Source organism: Struthio camelus, chromosome Z, assembly GCF_040807025.1.
Source record: "Struthio camelus isolate bStrCam1 chromosome Z, bStrCam1.hap1, whole genome shotgun sequence".
NCBI lineage: Eukaryota > Metazoa > Chordata > Aves > Struthioniformes > Struthionidae > Struthio > Struthio camelus.
The window spans coordinates 59,228,070-59,250,883 of NC_090982.1; the positions used below are offsets into that span (position 1 = coordinate 59,228,070).

At 41.8% G+C, this 22,814-nt stretch overlaps 1 protein-coding gene and 1 long non-coding RNA gene across 4 annotated transcripts in view; both read left to right on the forward strand.

The window, feature by feature from the left end:
* Nucleotides 1-3,556: 3,556 nt before the first annotated feature.
* LOC138064666 (uncharacterized) lies at nucleotides 3,557-5,197 on the forward strand. Its single transcript, XR_011137911.1, has 3 exons — nucleotides 3,557-3,765; nucleotides 3,933-4,023; nucleotides 4,500-5,197. It is a non-coding gene; the product is annotated as an uncharacterized lncRNA (long non-coding RNA).
* Nucleotides 5,198-11,411: 6,214 nt separating this feature from the next.
* Nucleotides 11,412-22,814, forward strand: part of LOC138064848 (single-stranded DNA-binding protein 2) — a 189,410-nt gene continuing 178,007 nt past the window's right edge. For 2 of the 3 annotated variants that reach the window (XM_068928989.1, XM_068928988.1), the window contains exon 1: nucleotides 11,422-11,568. In XM_068928989.1, the coding sequence (XP_068785090.1) occupies nucleotides 11,510-11,568 (59 nt within the window). In that variant the 5' untranslated portion in view covers nucleotides 11,422-11,509. Of the gene's footprint in view, nucleotides 11,569-22,814 lie in introns of all 3 variants that reach the window. The other variant, XM_068928987.1, reaches the window with a different exon arrangement.

A 22,814-nucleotide genomic window follows, 5' to 3' on the forward strand; every position in this document is an offset into this window, starting at 1 on the left:
TGTATTTCTTAAAACTGATTTTAAAGAATCAGTGTACAGGGAGAAAGAGAAGAATAATCTAAAATGGACTCCTTTTAGGATTGTGCATTTCTTTGCTGGAATTAATTTGTTACGTTTAACACTGAAAGCTTTTAAAATGTTTGTCGGGGTTGAATATACTGAAACAGCAGTATGAAATCCTGACAATTCTCATGAGCAGCTCCTGACTGAAATGGAAGCGAAAATGGAGTATTTGGAAAGTCAGACCAAGGGCCTCGTCTGGCTTCCACTTAAGGCAATGAAAAGTCAGGGACAAACTCTTTAAGGAACTGTAGCCTTACTAAAGAAAAATCAGGGAGAAAGCTAGCCTGTGTAAATGAAAAATGGCTCCTAGATTCCTTAGTATTCTGGACAATTAGATACCTTTTTCTAGTGAAAGCTTTTTCTTCCCACATCCACATGTGACATTTTTCCATTCTAAGGTGGGGATGCTTCAGGTTTACAAGAAATTTCAATAGGCTGAACAGAGAATGGCTAAAATCTGAGGTATGTTCCAGAGTCTTGTCAAGAATAGATACAATAATCTAAGGTTTTAGAACCACCAATGAGTGTCTCACTAGTCTGGCATGAGCTTCTTGCACTGAGCAAGCTGGAAAAGACTCAGTACGAGGGCTAACTACACAAGGCCTTAGAAGAACCAGCTATGCAGGAGAATTAGAATGGTCTCTCCGAGAAGTGATTCAGGACAGGATAGACATGGCAGCCTCAGGATTGCTACAAGGGTTTAGTACTGGGCAAAGAGAGTAATAAGAAACTTCTGGCATTTCAACTTTATTAAAAAAGGGTACAAAGGAACCACCTCTGGATATTGTAAAACTCACAAATAAATTCTTTACAGCTGCACAAGGAAAGATAACAATGAGAGCCCAGTATTTCATTCCTAGCGCAGTAAAAAATCCTATTATAGCCAATGCAGTTATGGGTGCACCAGCTCTATTCTGGGAACTCTGTATATTTCTGTGTTTCAGAACCAAAACCCCTGAGGCCAGCCTGTGAGATTAAAAAGTCCTCCTCTTTCACATACATGCCCTTCCACATCTCTGTTCATTTACCAATGTCTGGAATTAGGTAAGTTGTCATAATCAGACATGATGCCCTTCCAGGAGACATGATGCCCTTCCAGGCCAGGAGGGAGCTTCTCAAGAGCTGTCTTCCTACCCTGCAGCCTTGTATATTAGCAACAGTCATATAAAAAATGCACCTCCTTCTTCCTTTCTAAAATCTATGTCTTGGGATGCTCTAGACAGAGACTTATCATGCTATCTGAGGTTCAGGGCAATGTGAGCTCTGGAGGGAGCAGCATCCAGCTCTCTTTAGTTGGAAGGATGGTTATTTTCTTGAGAGCAGAGGAAAATTTGAAAAAGGAAATGGAAGAACTAACATATTTTTTCTTTCCAAACCCACTTTTGAAACACCAGCGGAAAAGGGCTACCACAGGTCAGGTAAGCATCATGAAGCTAAGCTATATATTTTGACCTTGTTATCAAACCAATACAAATAAGTATCTTAAATAACATTGTCCCCTTAAATTACAGGCTTCTTACCCAGACCTACTAGGGAACTGAGATGCTACCATACCAGTCAGACTATGAGCAGGAAAATATGTGGAGACCTCAATAGGAGAGAAACAGATGGGAGGAGTCACTGTTTATAGCATAGCCCTAAGGCATCCCTGTTCCCTTGTTCAGGGCTCCATTTGGTTGCTGTCCCTGCTTTCCAGCTGCTCAGACCAGGGCTTGATTCTCCTCACAGACTGCGGTACTGCCCTAAATTGGACAGCAAGTCCGCTTGGAGAAAGCAAGTAGCTTCAGTCATGAGAACCACTCTGCCTGAGTAAACAGATCTTGCACTGGGCAAAACAGGGGTCAGAATAGCTCATTCACTTCAGCTCCCTAAATAATACCACCAGGCTTAGACAGAGGAACCATGAATTGGTGGCCTAGCTCACTCAAGAAGCCAACACAGCAGTAATCAGCAAAGGTTTCTATTCAAATATAACAATTGTACCTAGAAATGGAGAAACAGGAAACTTCGGAGCTCACAGTCTAGTCCATGACTTCCATAGTCTCCCAACAGGCTCTTCAAGTTCATTTTAGTGGAAAGGGTTTCTTTGTGCTGCAAAGCCCAACAAGGGTTAATTTATGTCTGTCTTCAACCTAGCAGTCCCTGGAGACTCTGCTTTGGGATTGTCCTCTCTCACTCATCACACTGGCTTTCCAGCAGTTGGCTTAAGTGAGAAAGAACATGAATAAACATTCTTTAATCTAAAAAAAACTGCAATGTGTTAAACTTTGGCAATTAACTTCAATTTCTTGCTCGACTTGTTTGAAAGTGAAGCCAGTAATGGTGAACAGCAGCGGAGGGTGTATCATTCAGACATCTTCCTAGATACGTCATTAAATGATGGAGGTTAATGGAATCTTTAAAGACATTCACACTGTATAGTCAGAATAGGTGTGGATATATACTATATTACAGACACTGTGCTACTATTTATTTGTATTAAAGTTCAATCATTTGTGCCTAATCATTTTCAATAAATGCTTAATATTTTTCCTCTTTTACAAATAGAAAGGATTATTCCCATATCTCCCCTTGGCATGGTGATGGCAAAACATTTCATAAGGAAAGCCTGCAGATTCATTTAATATTAGTTTATTACTTGAATAAATAATTGCAGATACATCAATGAATTGGATTTTTCTATCTTGAATATTCATACGTTAGTGTTCTCACTGAAGTCAATAAACAGGATTTTGAAAAATGGGCCTTCCTCTTGCTTTGTGTTTCAATCTGGACTTCCACAAAGGCAATTTCAGGATAGAGGCCTTGAAGAAGAAAATGATGAAGTAGAAATGCAGAGAAGAAAGAGGAGAGAAAGGAGATGGAGAGTTTGTTCTTTCCATTAATATTAAACTGTCCATTTCCCAGCTGCAGGCTCATGAAAAGGAGACTTCTTGGTGATTACCTAGTAATTCAAACCTTACAAACCCACCTCAGAACACACAAAGACAAGGTAAAAAAGGATTTTTTTATTGCAGTTTCATGAAATCTGATCCACAGCAGAGCTTGAAGAATTCACTAAGCTTTTGAACACATATGCAGACTGGTATCAATTTCTTTTTTTATTTCTTCCTTACCAGATGAACAAGGTATATGAACAATATTTTGTGTGTGTGTGCGTGTGTGTGTGTGTGTGCGTGCGTGCGTGTGTGTGTAAACATGAGTAACTTTTATAAATGGACATGCCAAAGAATACAAGTAATAGTCTGGTTTCTATAAGAGGCTCTGTCTCACAAAACAATCATCTGCTGCACAAAAACAAAACAAACCTCTAAAACTATATTTGTGTGTTAACATTACAGAATATGCTTGCCCTTTACCTGTTTACCTAGTCAAAATAGAAACCAAGAAGCATTCAATTAAAGAGGAACCTAAACAGGGAATTATCTTCACAGTCCCTCTGTACTGTTATCATAGAAGACACAGTCAAAGGGTTTCCCTCCCAGGCTAGTGCATTCTCAGGGCTGTGACTCTGCCCATGCCCCGTTACAACCCTGCTTTACTGCTCTTTAGTCTAGAGAACACAGAATGAAGGGTTGCAGTTTGGTTCCCCTGATGTAATTGTGTTTGTAGCACACGGTTGTAATAGGGACTGAATTTGCTATAGAACTCCGTTCTTCATATCTGCCAGCTACCCATGAAAATCAGAAGAATAGCAACAATGTAAGTTCTCCAGTGCACACTACCTGAACTGAGAAATAAAAAGGTTCCATATACTTTTGGTTCAGTGAAAGCCTCAGTGAGCAATAGGCAATATTATCTTACTTTTTTTTTTTCATGATTCCATATACTATCAGGCATTTGAATCAATTTTCCTTGTTATTTTGCAGGATTTTTTTGTATGCTTTGTGGATTACATTCCCCAAAGCTTTGGTTTATGAATCTGTGATCTGGTGGAAGTTTAAGAGAAACAGAACATATGTAAGTACAAATCTCTTCAAGTGTTTTATTAATCAGTCCATTTCTGAATGTGGTTTTCTTTTTTACTTTTAGCACTGCTATTGGCCAGTTGTTAAACAATCAGTCAGATCTGGTACAGCTTCGATTTGGTATGTGCCAGTGTTTTTAATCATCATCACCCTTTCCCTGGGCCCCAGGTCCAATCCAAAACAGGGTGAAATTTTAGCCAGTTTTCAACATATCTGTTCTTCACGGAACATGAAAATCTCCAACAGTTTGTAAAAGTAGAAAAAGTAAATGCTGAAATGTTGGTATTAAAAGCAAATTAAATAAAGGCTCAGATACCAGAGTTCACTTGTGCACTTTACACTTCTCAAGAAGAAGAGCCAGCCTGGAAATGATGGTTTTATTTTCTATGATTTCTGAGATCCAGAGAAGTTAGCTCCTTTGAATATTAAGCCCATAACACAAACTGAAATGATCTCTATCCTCCACAGGTTATAAACATCAGAGAAGACAGAATAAGTTCCACAAAGCTACTGTTATGTTTGAATATGTTGATATGGCATGGCTGATGTGGTACACTACTGGGATGATATTTAATTCACCAATATGTGCTAAGTAAATATATGGAGAGATAGAACCATTTTATTCATCTTTTATATTAAGTATGAACATCTAATGGGGAAGAGCTACCCAGGGAACTGAACATCACATGTATTTGTTTTATAAAACTGTGTAAAGGTTTGCCAAAGCTGTCACAGTATGATAGCTTTGGCCATTTATTTCCCCAGATCTTCACTTTGAGTGCTACAGCTTGCTTTAGAATCTTTTTTTATGAGCAGAGTTTAATAAATGTAAAAACCTTGAGAGTTCTGAAGAGGTTATTTGTCCTAGTCATGACTAATTATTGGCTAAAGTTAAACTTTTCCCTCTGATACACCTGTGCAACGTCAGGCCAACAATCCATGATGTGAAATGTCATCGGGATACCCTCACAAAATTGCATTTTGGCTAATCCTAAAAAACAAAAGAAATGAATGGCTACTGTGTTGAACAAGCCTGTTGAAGTTGACAGCAGTCTGCATGTATCAAATCAACTCAGGAATTGCCAGCTACTCCATACTGGGTTCATCCTTTTTCTGTAACATATTGCTGGGTGTAGCGACCCTGAAAATAAAAACAATGGAGGCTTTTTTGATTCTGTTAATGTCATTTCTGGGATTTTTTCAACATAGCCTAGTGGAAGCTAGGGCACTGTAGCAGTAAGGTCTTACCCACATCATGCAAAGACAGGTCTGCCCATGTGGAGCTTTGTGGAGGACTGGAGTCCAAGTTAGCCTCACATCCATCCAATGAAGGTCATATAGCCCCAGTTTTCAAGCTGTTTTTTTCCAGTTTTTGGCACATACAATGCATAGAAGCACATTCCTGATGCGACACATCATTGGACCATCAATGATGACTATCAGCTCTCTTTCAAATGATTAATCACAGAATCACAGAATGGTTGAGGTTGGAAGGGACCTCTGGAGATCATCTAGTCCACTCCCCCTGCTCAAGCAGGGTCAAATAATAACTAAGGCTTGCTATTTTTTCACAGACTGAGTTGTCTGGTAACATGTAATTTCAGTCTGATATCTTAAAACACTCAGACTGGTTTTAGCCATATTACCTAAAGTAATGAGGGTAATCACACATGGCATATATGTTTATGTACATGTCAGTCATAATTTAACCCACTGGAGGTATCAACCAAATACGACAAAAAGGTAGCAATGTTAGTTATATAATTGAAAATGTATGACTTGGGAACAAGAGCGAGACTGCAGCTGAGCTTCTCTACAAGGCAGGCAATGTGAGTTCAGCCCTTACTGACACCAGAGAACGCATACAGGTGAGCACGTGTGTATGGGACAGGGAGAGACATGCTGCGAAAGCCTCTCCTGTGCAAATAGCACCAGTGAGATCTGGAACCACATAAAACACCAATGAAACCAGTCATAAGCACTAAGATGGAGAAAGCCACTACTCACAGAAGTGCTTATTTCCTGTGTATGAACTAAGATTCATAGTGTGTGTCACGGAGTGCTTTAAAGACAATTTCCAGTATTTTGAATTGCATTTGGACACAAACTGGAAGCCAGAGTACAGATTTGATTAGAGGTGTAAGCAACCATACCACTGTCAGTGAGAGCACTAAACCATTGATGATTTTATTCATATCCAGTTTTATTTCGAAGCTAAACATATTCAGCTTGTACGTGGCCCTTTCATGGACGAACTATGTAACAGGAGGCTGCAAAGAGTCCTGTCTTCCTCTCCAAAGACGGAAGGAAATTGTGGTCATAGGTCTTATAGGAAAAAGAAAGTGCAAAGAGGAAGCAAGGCCATGACTTAGGTTTAATGGGCACAATGAGGATGAGAAAGCAAGGACAGATCACGTTCCAGAGGAAATTACAGCAGATTGCAAATTCTTCCAGCCAGTTTCAGAGTACAGAATTGCTTCTCTTCTCCCTGTCCTGCAGCTCTATGCTGAAAGATGCCCCCAGCTCCCTTCAGAGAACTGCACTGCATCTCGCAGGACAAGTGTCCTTTGGCGTAAAAGAATTCAGGCAACTAAACGCTGCAGAGAAGTATTAACTATCTATCTGTGGTGGTGGAGACTCCTTCCAGTGGTACTGCAGGAACACCTATAAAAGATATGGAGCGAAAGAGGGAGCTGTGCTGGCAGGAGATCTGGGTGGCAAAATGGTTATTAATGGGCCTTGTCTTTGAGACTTGTCTTACTACATTGCTCTCACTACCACCGAGCTATATTCACCAGATTTTTATTTCCTCCCAACTGGAAGACAGAGACAAAAAAAACTTTTGTTTTACACTTCTGACCCATATATTCCCCCCGTCTTCATTCTCTAATAACAATTCAGGGCTGCTCAGACTCACCTGAGCAATTCTCATTCATCTGTATGGCACAAGAAAGAAAGATTGCAAAGTGAGGTTCATAGTTAGAAACTCCACAGAAAAATTAAACAGCCTATGGAAGGAGGAAGGAATCTTGGGAAAGGCTTCAAGGCTGCCAGGTCACATATCTGTTGAAAAACACCAAGCAAAAGCTTCTCTTTCTCATGATATCTTGGCAAAAAAATCTTTCCAGCTACAAAACAATAACTATATATAACCAGAATTAAAATAAGGGAGTACTATCTCATGACTTAATAACATCCTGAATAGACCCTTGTTAAAAACTGTCTGAAACCAGTCAGCTAGATTAATTGATGATTTTGAAAATCAACACAGTGGGCAGAACTATTCATTGATTATATATATTACTCTATGAGGAAAGTCATGATTCTAAAATATAAGTAACATTGCATAAGTAACTCTGATGCAGCCACACAATGTTTCACTGCAGACATTCTTAACATTAATCCATAATGTAACTAGCTGCAGTAAGAGAGAGAGAAAAAAAAACAGTTTGTAGCTATCCTATATCTCAGACAGGGTGATATAACATAGCATATGTTTTAAAATGATAAAGACTTCCAAGAATAAGATACAGTTTCCAGAAAAATATTCATACACGCCCAAACAAAAGCAAAATCTTGTAATAATTGAATAATTGCAGCTTTCTCTATCTAAGAAGTTAAAAAAAATCCAGTCCAAACCAGCCTTTTTCAGTGGCTTAGCTGGTCAACACTCTCATACACAAAGCCCAGTGCTCTTCCCTAAAACCTAAGAATTAATCAGCATTATGTAAGAGATTTTTTATAACACTCTAAAAATACATTGTGAATTCCTTTCCAGTGTTGGACTGAGAAGCTTTAAAGTACAGCCACCCCTTCATCCCTCTTTTTAACAAACATTGGATCTTCATTTCTGATATTAGAAACCTAAATTTGTCTCAGTATATGTGCCTTAAATCTCAATAATTACAATATTAGCCCCATGTGATGCAATTGCTGCTTCTAAGAGCAGTGTTTGTGCTCAAAATGATTTGAGCAAGAGCACAGACACACAGATATTGTATGTGCATAAATATTTTAAAAAAAGAACTAACGATATAAAACTTCATAGGACTATTTGGATGTTTTCATGTTAATTTATCTGTTTACTAACCAAACTTTTGTATCCACGTGATAATGTTTTGTTTGCACAGTAGTGATAGCTAATACAGCATGATACCATTCTTGCAAAGGCAGCTGTAACATTAGCCTGGCAGAGCTACAACAAAGTCCTACGAGTGCCTTCATTCTCTCTTAAGCTCTATTTTTCATATTCATAATAAATAAGTACTAGTACCATTTCTGTATTTTCCACTGAAGGATCTCTAAGCAAAGTTAAAGACTCATCATTTGAATGTTAGTGGTAGTTTGGGAACCAGACCTGTAAGGAGAAGGGGCTGTGGACCTTGCAACAAAATTATTATTGGGGACAGACTCCTCCTGGTCATTTCTGGGTGTCCATTCCTACCCTCTCAAAGTTCATTCCACTCTGCCTGAATTAGTCCCCCAAATCAGAATTTGATCTATGAACATTTAAGGCGTTGGCAGTCCTTCACACCAACATAACTCACAAGAAAAACGGGAACGAGGCATTTTCAGCTGTGGAAATCTTGTTATGGAATGAATATCCAAAGGGCATTAGAACAATCTCATCTCATCTTTAGCACCTCAACATTGTTCTTTTCTGGGAGAACTTTTCCCCATACAAGACTGACAACACTGATGTAGCCATCTTCTCAGAATAACCCCCACCTGCCCAAACCACCAACAAATCAGTCCAAACTACTGAGGAAAACCAAACCATTTCACATATGCCAACAAGAATTTCTGCACCAAAAAAAAAAAAAAAAGAAGACCCGAAGAAGACTCCCTAGGCCAGGAATGAGTTCACTATTGTTACCGATTTCATGTGAAAATCATGCTGATCCTATGGCTGATGGGTGGCAGCATAAAGCCTCTAAAAGGAGATGGCCAACATATCTGACAGGTTGATAACAGCTGTTCCACAAACGCAAGCAAATATTTAGATGAAAACTGTACTCTGGATGGCGAGGATTCTGCACCAAAGTAAGTGTCAACTATCCTGTGTGTGTTTGCCTGAGAATATCCATGTTCACTCTTTTTCTTCCCTCAGCTACTCCTATTTTTGGTATTTTACTCATAACCCAAGTCCTTCTTTGTTCTCTGTCCTGATTCTTTCTCTGCCTTTCTTTCTTTGTACCATTTTCTGCTACCCGTATTCACACTGCATACAGTCACCTGACTAGCTCTCATGTGAACTCCGTGGTACGAGATATGTAAGTATTATTTGGTATGAATGAGGGCAAATTATGTCCCTTTAGTTCAGTCTTCATTGATGTGCCCTTCTCAGCTTCTCTCTTTACAGCCCTTTCCCTCTTCTAGCACCCAAATTCATTGTGCATTGTTCTTGTAATTTATTTCCTTTATCTATTCGCACCTACGGTCATTTACATTTCCTTTTTTCCTTTGTTAGCTTCTCCTGTCCTAGCATTCCACTTCTTTCATGTTCATTTTCTCCTGTCATTTCCCACTTATTTTCTGCTCCCACCATAACTCTTTGTTGCCACCTTGCTTGCCATTCTTTCTCTGGTTTCAGTGGTGTAACTTGCAAGTAAACAGGACCACTGGTCTGGCAAAGATGTGGAGGCCTGGGGTGAATACTGGCAGCTGGTTGAATAGAGAGCCTGTTTCACTTCTTTCACTAGACCCATTTCAACTACTTTGTCCCACCGACCTGTTAATGTAAAAAAATACAGTGGGGCAAAAGCCTAAGACAGACAAACAACCTCGGTATAAAATGGCCTTTGTTGTAGTAGGCTTTAACCTGATAAATTATTACTTAGTTGCAAAAGCATAAACCTCGTACAAAAACAGGGTCTATGATAGGGAACGGTACTTGTGTAATGACAAGGATGTAGGACTCTTTTTGCATTTTACTCCTTCCTGTTGTCTGTACTACTCTGTCCCTAATTTGTTCCAGTTGCTCATTAATACTCTCTTAATCTCCCCAAACCAATTTCACCTCAGCAATTGTTTCTTTCACTCTAGCAGCTGAAAATCCAGAGGATATTTTTTTCTGCAGCTCTAACAATGATAAACAGATGCTGGTGGTCTATGTCTTATACAACTTCCCTCCTCAAATTTTGTGTGGCACTTAACGATAGTGACCTTTGCCTGTAAACACAGCGGAGAGGTGGGTATATTTACAACACGGCCTGACCAAAATGCACTCTGAATGCTTGACATTAAACACCAAAAGCCCCCTTGGTTACCCATGAGTGAGTTTAAGGAGTAGTCATGTATTTATAAAGATATGCATGTATGAAAATCTGCAAAATTAGGCCTATATTTGTGTAGCTACAGCAAAAAAGGTCCTGAGCCCGTGACTTTGGGATACTTCAAAAAACCCAAGCAGTGAATGGCCCCGGTGGTGGATCTTTTCCTGCCATCCCCCTGAAGCATGCGATTATTTGCAATGTACCTTTAAAAAAATCAAAGCATTTCCTTGCATTTTCTTTCCATGATTTTTTTTTCTTTTCTTTTCTCCCTAAAGCTTTTCTAAGACACACTGTTTTGGTTCAGGAAACGTTTCCTCCCACCCTCCAAGGCAGTTAAAGGCCGCCGGTCTCCGCTCTAGCACACGAAGCCTAAGTTATCTTCTGGCCATCCGAGCGTGGATGTTTTCGCTGGGGAGCCCTGCCCGCCGGGGGTTGGCCGTGCCAGCCCGGCCCTGCCGGCGCGCCCGGTGCCCGCCGGCGGCCCGCGGGGGCAGCGCGCGTTGGGGCGGGCCGCCCTGCCGGCCGCGGCCCCCCCGCGCCGGCTGGGGGCGGTTGGGAGCCCGGCACTGCTGGGGGGGGGGGGGTTCTGGCGCAGCCCCGCGCCGGGGCGCAGAGGTTCCCCCCCGCCCCGGGGTGGTGGCGGCGGCGGCGACTCCGCGCCGGCTGCGCCCGGCCCGCGGGGGCCGGGAGGCGGCAGCGCGGTGCGCGGCGGGCTGAGGGGAGCGGGCGGGGGAGGGGGCCGGCGGGGGGAGGGCGGCAGGCGCGGCGGCCTGTGCGGCTGGCTGAGCCGCGGCGGGCAGGCTGGGAGCCGCCTGGCGCTGCTGCCTGCCGAGTCCAGTCCGCACTTTCCCTCTCTCCCTCGCGCTCTCCCTCGCCGGCAGCGGCGGAGGGCGGGTGGCGCGCGCTCGGAACAGCCAGTTGTTTAAAATCCTTCTAGAACCGTTTCTAATTCCCCCTTGCGCCGGGGAAGGGAGAGCGCGAGCGGGGAGGGGGGAGGAGGAGCCGAGGGGGTGGGGGGAGCGGGGAGGAGGAGGGAGCAGCCCGTCCTGGTCTCCGCCTGTCAATCACGGCGCGGGGGGTGTGCCCGCCCGCGCGGCGGGCCAATGGCGTGTGTGTGTGGCAGCGTCTCCATGGTGACGGGGCTGTTCCCGGGGAGGCTGTGATGGGTTGACAGGTGCGTGACAGTCGGAGCTCTCTGCAGGCATGTACGGCAAAGGCAAGAGCAACAGCAGCGTCCCGTCCGACAGCCAGGCCAGGGAGAAGTGAGTACAGCCCGCCGGACCGCACAGCCGGACTGGGCGGGGGGCGCCTACCCTACACACGCACATACCTTGCACAAAGTAACTTTCCTGCTGGCGGGCGATGCGGCCGGGTGCGCGCTCCGGGCGCGGAGGGGGGAGCCCGTGGGGAGCGGCGGGGGCCGGCCGGCCGGCCGGCCGCGGGCCCGGGGCGGCGGGCGGCGCTGGGCCGCGGGAGCCCGGGCCCCGGCCCCAGCGCCGCGGGGGGCGCCGGCGGCGGGGGGGCGCCGGCAGGGGGTCGCTGAGCGCGGCGCTGGGGAGAGGCGGCGGGCCGGGCGCGGGGGGCGCAGGTGGTGCCGCGCGGACCCCTCCCCCGCTCCGCCGCTCCGCCGGTCCGCGGCGCGGGCGGCCGTTGAGCCCCCGGCGCGCGAGGGCGCGGACGCGGGAAGCGGGGCGGGCGGCGGAGTCGCCGCCGGGCGCCCGCTGCCCCCCGGGGCGGCGCGGCCGGGCCGGGGGGTGTTGGCGGCGGGGCGAGGGGTCGGGACAACTTTGGTAACAACAAAGAGCGCCGGCCTGGCTGCGGGGCCGGGGCGGCCGGGCGCCCGCGGGGGCGGGGAGCGGGAGCCTCCCGCCGCCGCCGCCGCTTTGTAACTCTGCGGCTCTCAACTTTTTATCGGCACCGCGTATCTCCCTGCCCCCTGCCCATCTGCCCTGCTGCTCCCCGGCGCGGCCGGCCCCGCCGTGCCCCTGCCGGTGCCCGGGGCCGGGCCGGGCCGGGGCCGGGGCCGGAGGGGGCCCGGAGTGCGGCGCATTGTTCTGCGGGAGTTAAAATGGGGTTACAGCGAGTAGGGGGAGGGATTACTTGCGGGGGATGTTGTGTTTCGGGAGACGGGGGAGAGCGGTGCTGTGTTGATCGATTCGCTTATTTATTTATTTATTTTTGTTTGTTTATTTATCTGTTTTGCCCGTGAAAAACAGAGGTGTTGCAGGGGAAGCAGAAGGGTTTTTCGGGGGGGGAGGGGGCGGGGGGCACCGCGGCGGGGCTGTGTGTCTCGGTACTTGTAGGCGCACGCAGTGTTGTGGTGCCCCAGTCCGGCTAGTGACAATCTGATGGAGAAGGCAGGCGCTTCCTCACGGGGAGGAGGGCTTCCTTGCCTTTGCATCTCCCGTACGCGCGTGTTAAAGGGACACCAAACACTAGAATTTGGTCAAAATTGGCCAACGCTGGAAGAGCCTGCAAGAGCTACTTTGTAGGTGCTGGCACTGTGATTTTGAAAATATGAATAAAATCTTTTAAAGCGGTCTGGGGGTTTCTTTATTTGAACATACACAAGAGAGAAAAAATAAAACTCTTCAGACTGGGGGAAACTGGCAGTGCATATGAGAAACAGTGAAAACTGACAATGCAGCACATGCAGCCCAATGCCCAAAGTAAATAGAGTGGCAGTGATGGGGCAATAAACAGTGTTGTCGGGTTTGGGGGTTATTTCCTTCAGATACTATAACCTTATACATTACTTGCAGTTATAGTAGGTGCAAAATATTTAGCAAGAAAAATGACTTTTGCATAGATAGTGTCTCTTTAAGTTCACTGTAGTTGCAGCTTTGCTTTGCGTTATTGGGATTGGTTTAGCACAGACAGGAGGTGGTGGTTGTGAAGGAGGAGGAAAAGCCCATGTGTGATGAGCTGAATACAGCGGAGGGGGAGGAGGAAGTGTATAATAGGTGGCTTTAGCCTGGTCAAGGCTACTAAGTCTGCTGCAGCCTGTAGAAGGTAGCGGTAAAGCTGCTGGGAGAGTCAGGAGACCGCCAACCAGAAATAATATTCGCATGTATCTTCTGCAAAAATAGCATTGCTTCAGAATTGCGTTTAACATGAGGATTAATAGTCCAGGCATGACTGATGAGTTTTCCTTCAGGCAGTTTGTCTTGAACCTTCACCTAAAAGTTTTCCTTGCTACAGTGTTTTGGAGACTTCCTAATTCCAGAGACTGGCATGCCTGCTTCCTGGAACAGTAACAGGCCAGACATCTCTGTTACTAGAGGAGAGGGAGATGCTAGGAGAAACTTAAAACGTTGTTTCTGTTTTATGTTTGGGAATATTATATGTAACTTTGTAATAGGAAGGCAAAGGCAGCGTTGGCACGAAATGTTAATTATGGAGATAGAGTGGGAGACAGAACTTGGGCACTAAAATCTAATCAACTGGTGGCACTTCTTAGTCCCACTGTATGAATCGTTTTAAAATGATTGCCTAGGTGGCCAAGTGAAACATTGTTATTGGGAGTAGCAAAGTTACAGCACTAAACCATTTTTTTGTGCTATGTAGTTCCTGTTGTTTGTCAAAACACTTGATAAGTTTCTGAAGTAAGCAATGGGATTGCACTGCAGGACTAGGTAAGAGAACATGAGATTCATCTGATCCTACAAACAGTAGCCCCATGCATTTCTTTTAATTCTCCTCTGCAATAACTACCTGATATACTCCATACACTGATACACTGAACTTTTTCGATTCTAGGGTTGAAACTTGAAAATATTTTCAGACTTTTTCTGTTTTTTATCTGATTCTCTTCCCGACTCTTGCTCTTAAAAAGCTCATAATAATATTTTATGCAGTGTAAAAATCCTTTAGTAAATTTCAAGGCAAGCCTACCAACCTGACCTATTGCCGAGCAGTAACTGCCCTCTGAAGTAAAGTTATGGGGGGGCCTGCTAGATGGTGCTGTTCGATTTAAATACACTTTGTCTCCTACTCATTATAACTAACAGCTGGAAATATGAATTGCTCATGTATAGATTATCGTACATAAAACACTGAAGTGGATTCTTTTTTACATCATGGGTTTGACAGATCACTAACTTCTTGGGTAGCATCTACTTACGGATAAACACAAGTGAGAACTTAGAAGCAGCCTTTTCCTCTATCATTTTCTTCCCCATAACCTTCCTTTCCAAAAAAGAAAGCAAGAAAGAAAAAAAAGCCCAAAGACTTGGCTTATGGTTGTGGAATGCCATTATATAGTCTACATTCCAGATTTTTTTTTTTTTTTTGTAATGCATCTTTTCAAGTTTCTTCCTAGTAGATCAGATCCCATCATTGCCGTTTTCATACGCTTCCTTTCTGACATCCAGAAGGCTGTGCTTACTTTTTTTTTTTTTTTTTTTGATTTCTTGCAATATTTTTCTGCAGTCATGCAATGCTTCTCCCAGGGTGATGCATGACTTCTTGTTTCTGCTTGGAAAACTTGTCATCAAATAAAATATCCCTACAAAAATAAACCACTTTCTGACTTCTGCATGGGATTGTGTTAATTTTAAAACCACAGAGAAAATATATATGTTTGACTGATATATCAACTATTTATTTAATCAAGAAGAACAGGATTGTAATTATGTTTAATTTGAATTTTGAAAGTTTTTAGAACACAGCATGCACCTTAACTCTGCCATGTCACCTCTAGGTTTTAAATATCTAAAATGTGTAGTGAGTAACAGATCTCCTAAATACACTCATAATAGTTGGGTAAATATAATTTAAAAAAAATATATACTACTTTGGGTTTGGATGACCTAATTATATAGAACATGTTTCTTCCCCGTGAGAATGTGTGCCAGTGACAGGACTAGTGTGTGAAAAGTCTTTTGGAGAGTTTTTTTCAAGTGTGGAAAACTTGTGTGTGTTGTTCAGATTTTGTTTGCTTGTAATCAAGGATGTAATATTTTACAGACTGATGCAGGGCCAAATGTTTTTGTAGTGTACTGTCTTTAATATTTATATCTTTTGGGGTTATTTAATTTCTATTAAATAAAATGAAGTTTTACAAGTCACTTAAAGTAGCACTTGGCAAGTTTTCAGTTCCAAAGATGGAGTTCATTTTATGCTTTTTCTCTTTGTCCCTCCCATCTGACCTTGGAGGCAAATTACATATTTTATGTAGCTTAACAACAAATCCAAAGCGTGGATAGACGAACTCAGGAAAAACACTATCAAATTTTATAGCACAGAGGTCCAGCACAGCTAAGTTAAACACTAAAAATGGAGGCACAGTACCTGTGAAGTGTAAAGAAGATGAAAAAAGAAAAATCATAAATGTTTTTATCCCCTTCCTCCCATTCTGGAACAGTTGTGACTTAATTCTGGGTTCAGGCCACCCCTATTGCATAATGGCTGGGAAAGTTATATTAGACAATAGCTCTTCTGCTACTCATGCTGTGCCACGGCCAAATAAGGCTCATCTACATTGTTAAAGGAAAAAAAAAGTACAATTTTTCTTAACATCTTATTTTGTTATCTCTTCACAGCAAATATATCTTTTTGATTTTCCCCTTATTCCTTAAAATTGGATTAACTCAAATTAGGAGGTTGGACCTGGTAACGTTTCACTGAGTGGCAAAACTCTGTGAACTGATAATCACGGAGAAAGGAGGATCAGACCATACATATTTTGTATTCAGTTATATACCCGTTCAAACAGCACTTTTACAGGCATTCTGAGATTGTAGTATCTATAGACATTAACAGTGTTTAAGTTAGAAAATATATGTAGAAAGCTGGTCAAAAAGGCATAGGTCGTAAAATTAAATTCTGAAAAGATTAGCTGTTTTGACTTCAGTTATCTTGATCTTTCAGCAGTCCTCTAAAGTAGGTTTCTCCCAAGATGCCTTTCTCTCCTTGGGGCTCAGCAGACATGCTGATTTTGTTTAAAATTTGCCAGGTGACTGGAGACTCCTATTTAGTTTAATGTGAAAGGTTATATGATCAAAATAACTGATTTTTACTGCTTGCGTCTACGTTGTTACCAATTTTTTTGCGGCTTGGGGTAGGGGAGGACCTAGAGAAAGTGAGAATATTTGATTGCTCCTAACATAGTATTCTTCCTCCGTTTTTTTTGCATGACCCCACTTGTAATGTCTCACACATTTGATCGCTGCCAGTTGGCTGCATGAAGGAAGATGGGCATTTTTCTCTTTTTTCTTTTCTGCTTAGCTTGCTGCTGCTTTGAAGAAACACAAGGTGTCCCCTTTGTTGCTTCTCCTCCAGTCTTTTTTGGTTGACTGGCCTTTGGGATCCTTTATATGAATGGTTAGGGTGCCTGCTTTGATAGGTAACTCTTCCCAAGCAGGAAAGCAGTGATTACACAACTTCGGTCATTTTTCTTGTCAGTGCCAATAGAGTTCTCCGTAGAGAAAAACTGACCAATGCTTTCCTCATTTGATTCTGCTGCTGTTTAGCCGACATAGGATATTTGCTAAGGTTTTAAAGGACTTGTGGATTTCTAGAGGTTACTTTTTGTTTTTGTTTTTTTCAAAATTGGAAAGAGCACTGCATGAATTTATATTACTGCTTGCCACTCTAATGTCTGCAAGCTACCTAAAAAATAAGACATATTAAGATTTATTGCCATCAATGATAAATTTTATACTTATCATCGGGGAATAGTGAACTAATTTTTCAAGTTTCAGGTGGTGATATATTGATCCTTCTCCCCTTCCTCCCCCACCCAAACTCATAGTTTAATCCAGAGAGTTTTACGAAATTTAGATATGACGTTTACATAATATTTTTCATCCATTAGGTCTAACTTATAAAATATATCACTACTGCATATGACAATTAATGTAAAAGTTGAGAGAATGCTGTGAACATAGAATATTTGCAGTTTTACAAGAATGTATTTTTTAATAAGGACGGGCACAAAAGGCAAGTTTCTGGAAATGGTAAATATTTCTCAGTAATTATTGTTGATCATGATGCTTCAGGTACTCTTCTATATCTTGCAGATATATGCAACGGCATATCAAGGCATTTCAAATAATGTATATGCTATAATTCAGACCACCAAGAATAATTGCTCTTGCACTGTAGATTTAACAGGTCACTGACAGACACGATGATAGCTGCCATGGACCGTAGAAACAAACTTCAGTGTAGCAGAGTGCTGCAAAGCATACCAACCTTTTAAGTGTATTGCTTACAGCAGAGCTATTTGTTTGTGTATACTTAAGCATATGCTGAAGTGCTTTATTGGGCTGGAAAGGCAAGAACCAAGGGGAAAAAAAAATTTCTGTTTCTGTGTTGCTTCCTCTACTCAATTGGTCTTCTCACAAAAGTAATTTTTTTTCCCTGCATTTATTCTTCATTGTGAATGTTATGAGACGTCTGATTCTACCTTTCATAGCCTCTGTAATGCTAAGCAAACTTTTGCTACTAAAGAGTAAGGACTTACGTCTGGAACCCATTGAAACCCATTTTGTACAGCAGACATACTGTTCACTGTAGTGAGCATGATTTGGGCTTGGTTCAGAGATAATTAAATCTTGCTGGAGGAGACAGTAATTAACAAAAACCAGTATATATTAATAATTCATTTTACTTAAATTATAGGCAGATGATAACATCACCAAGTATTAAAGTAGCCAAACAAGATTTTTATAACTTTGACAAACTTGAACTGTTTGGACTGAAATTTATACTGGCGTATATATGTGTGTATGTATATATAATCTAGATGATGACAGAAAATATATATGTATAAATATACAGCAGAGTATATATTTATACATATATAATGTGCTGAATTGTTTAATTTCTGTGCATGTAAAATTTCAACTGAAATGTGTTAGATGGTTTTGAAAATTAGACAAATAGAAAAATAAATTTTCCAGTGTTGTAAAAGTTATAGCAACTTTTACTGTGGAAACCTGTAGTACCTGTCTCCTTTAGAGCACTTGAAATTTGGTGGAAAAAGCGTGAAGGATTTTATTCCAGGGATGTGTTTTTTGGCATTCGCATGACAAAGCGTCTGAATTTAGCCAGGATACAAGCCTTTCAAAAAGATCGATTTGCATATGCTTAAGGCTTACTAACTGTAATCTCCAAATATTTCATCTTTGCTGAGAATGCAGCAAAGATGCATTCTGTCTAGATTGCGTGCATGCCATTCCCATGGATTTGAGTGAGCAAGCCCCAAATGTTCAGTCTTTGTGTACAACATACATCCTGTCCCATTCAGCGATAGAACTTGGCAGTAGCCAGGGGCTTATAGGTGAAAACAGACTTTAAGGAGATAAAAAAAAAACCCTGCACCTGGCTGTGTAGGAGACATGATCTGTGATCTAAGGAGAAGAAAAGGGATAGAGTTCACTTACAGATGGAAAATTGAAATTTATATGAAGAGCCAGGCTGAACGCCGTTTGTTAGAGAAAGGAATTGGACCTTGGATAGGAAGAAGTGTCTGACAGGAAAGCAGAGTGTGCAGTGAGAGAAATGGAACCGGTTAGGTGAAGGGTCTGAAATAAGATCTGCAGAATATGGAAATACTGGGATCGGAAGAGAAGGTTGGGAAGAAAAATTGGGACTGGACATTGGTGAGAGGTAATGGGAGCATACAACTGAGAGGTGTCAGGAAATAAAGGAGATAACTGGGATTTGGCTCATGAAGTAGACTCAAGGCAGTAGGATAGAAATGGCAGATCTAGGGATATGACAAAAAGAAATTACTGTCTAAGGGGACTGGCATTAGGATCGGAGGTCTGAGTGGGAGGTGAGTGAATCTAGTCGAGGAAAATGATCCTGGTGCAAAGCAGGAAATAGAACTAGGGAAAAAAAAAAAAAACAGAATACCTTGAAGGAGATGGATGAGAAAGGAGAAGATTTTTGTTAAGTTTGACACAGTTTTAGGAGAAACGCACACTTCCTCCAGATACTAGTAGAGGACCATGTCTTCACTGCCAGCAGATATCTTTGAAACCAAGGGTAAAATGTTTTACATTGAAGACAAAACCTGCAAGCCCCTATTAAATACTGACTTAGCTGAAATGGCAAAGATGTATGTGGTAGTTCTAAAATATGTAGCTCAAATGACATGCTGTGTGAAGGAAATTTGGGAGGGAAAGATTGGATTTGCCATTCAAAATTAGTTGAAATAGTGCATGTGCGTGCGTAATTTTTGAGTATTTTACTTGCATTCTCAAGAACTTCCTCTTAGCTTGAAAAATATAGTTTCATACCAACTGTAGTTCTTACTTTGTCCTCATTTGCATGTTCATTGATGTATTTTTTTTTCTCTGAAAGAACTCTGCTTTTTTATTGTGCAGAATAAAGCATTGCTTGCATAATGAGTAGCTATTTGATAATTTGCTATTTTGTTGTCATTTGGTATGTGCCTTATGGCTTACTTGCTGTTTCATAACACTACTGTTCCTAGAGGAAGCATATATTGTTTCTTTGATGCCCATCACCATGGTATCTGAATTTCACAAACACTTACAAGTATGTGTCCAGCCACTCCTATCTGTCTGCTAGTAAATGACAGTAAGACATAGAAAGATGAAAGACAAAAATATTCACTGATTACTGGGTGCCCAATTTGAGATATATAGGTCTTAATTTTTTTGGAGCATTATATTAACCACATGTGTGTACAACTTCCATGGTCTCTTGTGCCACTGATTCTTAGAGTGAGATAGCATGTTACCACGTTGGGTATCCAGAAGATGGGGAACACAAAATTACTCATGCTCTGTGCAAAGTTTGTCTTAAATGTTTTGCCTACTGTATAGAGCAATCCTGTGGCACAGGCAGAGATGGAATCTAATTTTCAGGTTGGTTTTGGAAATACCTATCTGTGACACAGCCTCCTCTCTCCTGGAGTTGGCTGCCTCTCCCAGGTGATGCCTTTCACCTGGCGCAACAAACGGCTGCTGCTACAGTCCACGTCCTCTGCAGCAGGACTGTGATTCATTCCAGAGAAAGATGGAAACAAAGCGTTCGGTGAGCTACAGAGCTAATGAAGCCTGATTTCCTGGCCATTTATCTTGTTGAGTTCGTGCTGCAGTGTCTCCATAAAAGTATACAGCTGAAGCAACTTGTGGAAAAGTCATAGCTTTGAGACTGCTATCCCTCTGTCAGATATACTTGAAATTAGTTAATGAATTCAAAAGTTATCATGCATGGACAGGTGTGTGCTTACGCATGTACCTGCGCGCGCACGCACACAGCATGACCTCGAAAGCCTGCTTTCCTTAGGGAATGAGACTAAAAATGTGTGATCATATGGTTCAGGATGGTACTGTAATTGGGTAGAGTCATTTAATAATGATCTTTCCACAGACCTGCAGGGTGTAGAAAAGGGCATGCTCCTGTGCAGTGTAGTGTGTTACTCTTTGTGCAGGTAATTAAGAACTGCTAAAAATGGTTACGTTTAGACTGTTCTGCAAAAACGTCCTTGGGACCCAGAAAGAGCACAGCTTGATGATGGTCTTTCTCTCTGAATATTCTGTAGCTACAAGTTCAAGCCTCCTTAGCTATGTTGCTTGGGATTAGGGCCACTTGGTTACTGTTCTTGCTTTGTTGGCTTATGAAGGGACCAGAAGGAGTGCTGTCCAGGTTGAGCTGAAGCCGAACTTCATTCATTCATTCATCGTTCTTTTCTGATGTCTGCTGAGCTGAGCCATAGACCTCTAAGTTCCAGTTGTTTCAGGGTCAGTAGCTGTCAGGTAATAAATAGCTGCTGTGTCAACTACTAAGAGAGGACTTTCCTCACCTAGCAACAAACATGTTAATTAAGAAATTGGGGATGACCTCCATATTTCTTTAGGCTTTAGGGTATTTCTATCTTCTAGTCCCAAGAAGATAACAAGTGAGAACATGAAACCTCTCTAGGTGCATGTTTCTTGCCTCGGTGGACATGGAAAACTAAATTGTAATGAATGTTCCTTTCTAACAGTTTAAAAGGCTGCAGTATGCAAGACCATAACATCCTATTTTTCTTTCATTTCTGCTTCCTTCAAATTCTTTGTTTTCTTGGGAAAATAAACTGAAAATTTTGTTGTGGGTCATTTTTTTCCCCCAAAACCTCTATTATTCTAGTTGCTTGCCCCTGGACTCTTTTCAGTTTTTCTCCATCTTACTATTATAATATCCAGATCAGAACATAGGAGAGGATGAAATAATTACCTCTCTTTTGATATAATATATACTACTTGGTTTTTATATATAAAACATTACTGTTAATACTCCTTAGAACACTTGCCTTTTTTTTTTCCCCTCCCAACAAAATTATCCATTTTGCGGTCCACATGCCTTCCAGCTTCTTTTTCACAATGCTGCTGCCTAGCCAATTATCTCCTATTTCATATTAGTGCATTTGATTTCTTATTCCTGAGCGTAGTACTTTACGTTTGTCTGTATAGAATCTTCTCTTATTAACTTTCTCTACTCTGTTCCTGTCCCCAAAAGGGCTTAAAATCTTTCCCAACTTGTCATCTACACTTTTATGTTTCTGCATCCAACTCATTAATGAAAGTCTTCTAATGGAATTTGTTCAGGATAGCAAGAGCCTTCCTGAAATGTGCTCTCACTTGTAGTGACACACTAATAAAGACTAATAAAGATTGTTTTGTCAAGCAACTGTACACCATTTTTTCATTTCACGGAGACTGTTTTCTTTGCTTACATAAACATCATGTGGTAAACCAAGAATCAAAACTTCTACATCTTATTTTCTAATATCCTATTCACTTGTTCCTTCTTACCGTTACGCAATTACTCTTGCAAATAAAGAAACCAAACTGAGCTGGCAAATTCTTTTCTTGACAGATACATGTTGGCTCTTTCTTAAGTTTGCATTCTTAAGGTGTTTATAAACTTGTTTCTGTTTTTTTTTTCTGTACATATTTTTGATAGTAAAGCTGATGTCTACAAAAATTTTTATTTTTATATGTGCTATGGCACATTAAGATTTTTGTTTCTTGTCTTTCTATTTTCTCCAATAGCTGACTAATATAATATGTGTAAAAAGCCTCTGGAATATGGACTCAAACCTCTGATGCTTCCTACAGAACTGCAACATTTCCTATGAGCGCCCTGGCAGCTGGATAGAGAAGTTGGGCAGCTCATTTCTGTTCCTCCAAATCTTACTTTTTTTTTTTTTTTCCTGTACAATGGCAGAGCTTCACCTTATGCTATGGTAGTTAAAGTGTATTCCTGGAACATGGGAGATTAGAGTTAGAATTTAATGTGAAGTGGGAAGTAAATTCAGATCCTCTTTTTTTTTTTTCTTTTTTCCCTGGGGAAGTGGCCTGACATCTAGGCTGCTGTGTAACAGTGTGACACAAATCTCATTGCAGTCTTAGCAGCTGCAGTCTTGTTCCCACAGATGCACTCTAGCAGTGTTTGGAGCGTGTGTGGGATCGGGCCTGTCAGGGCAGTTCAGGGCAGCTTTACTCAAACTCTGTATCCTGCCTAGCTTAAGCAATAGAAGGTG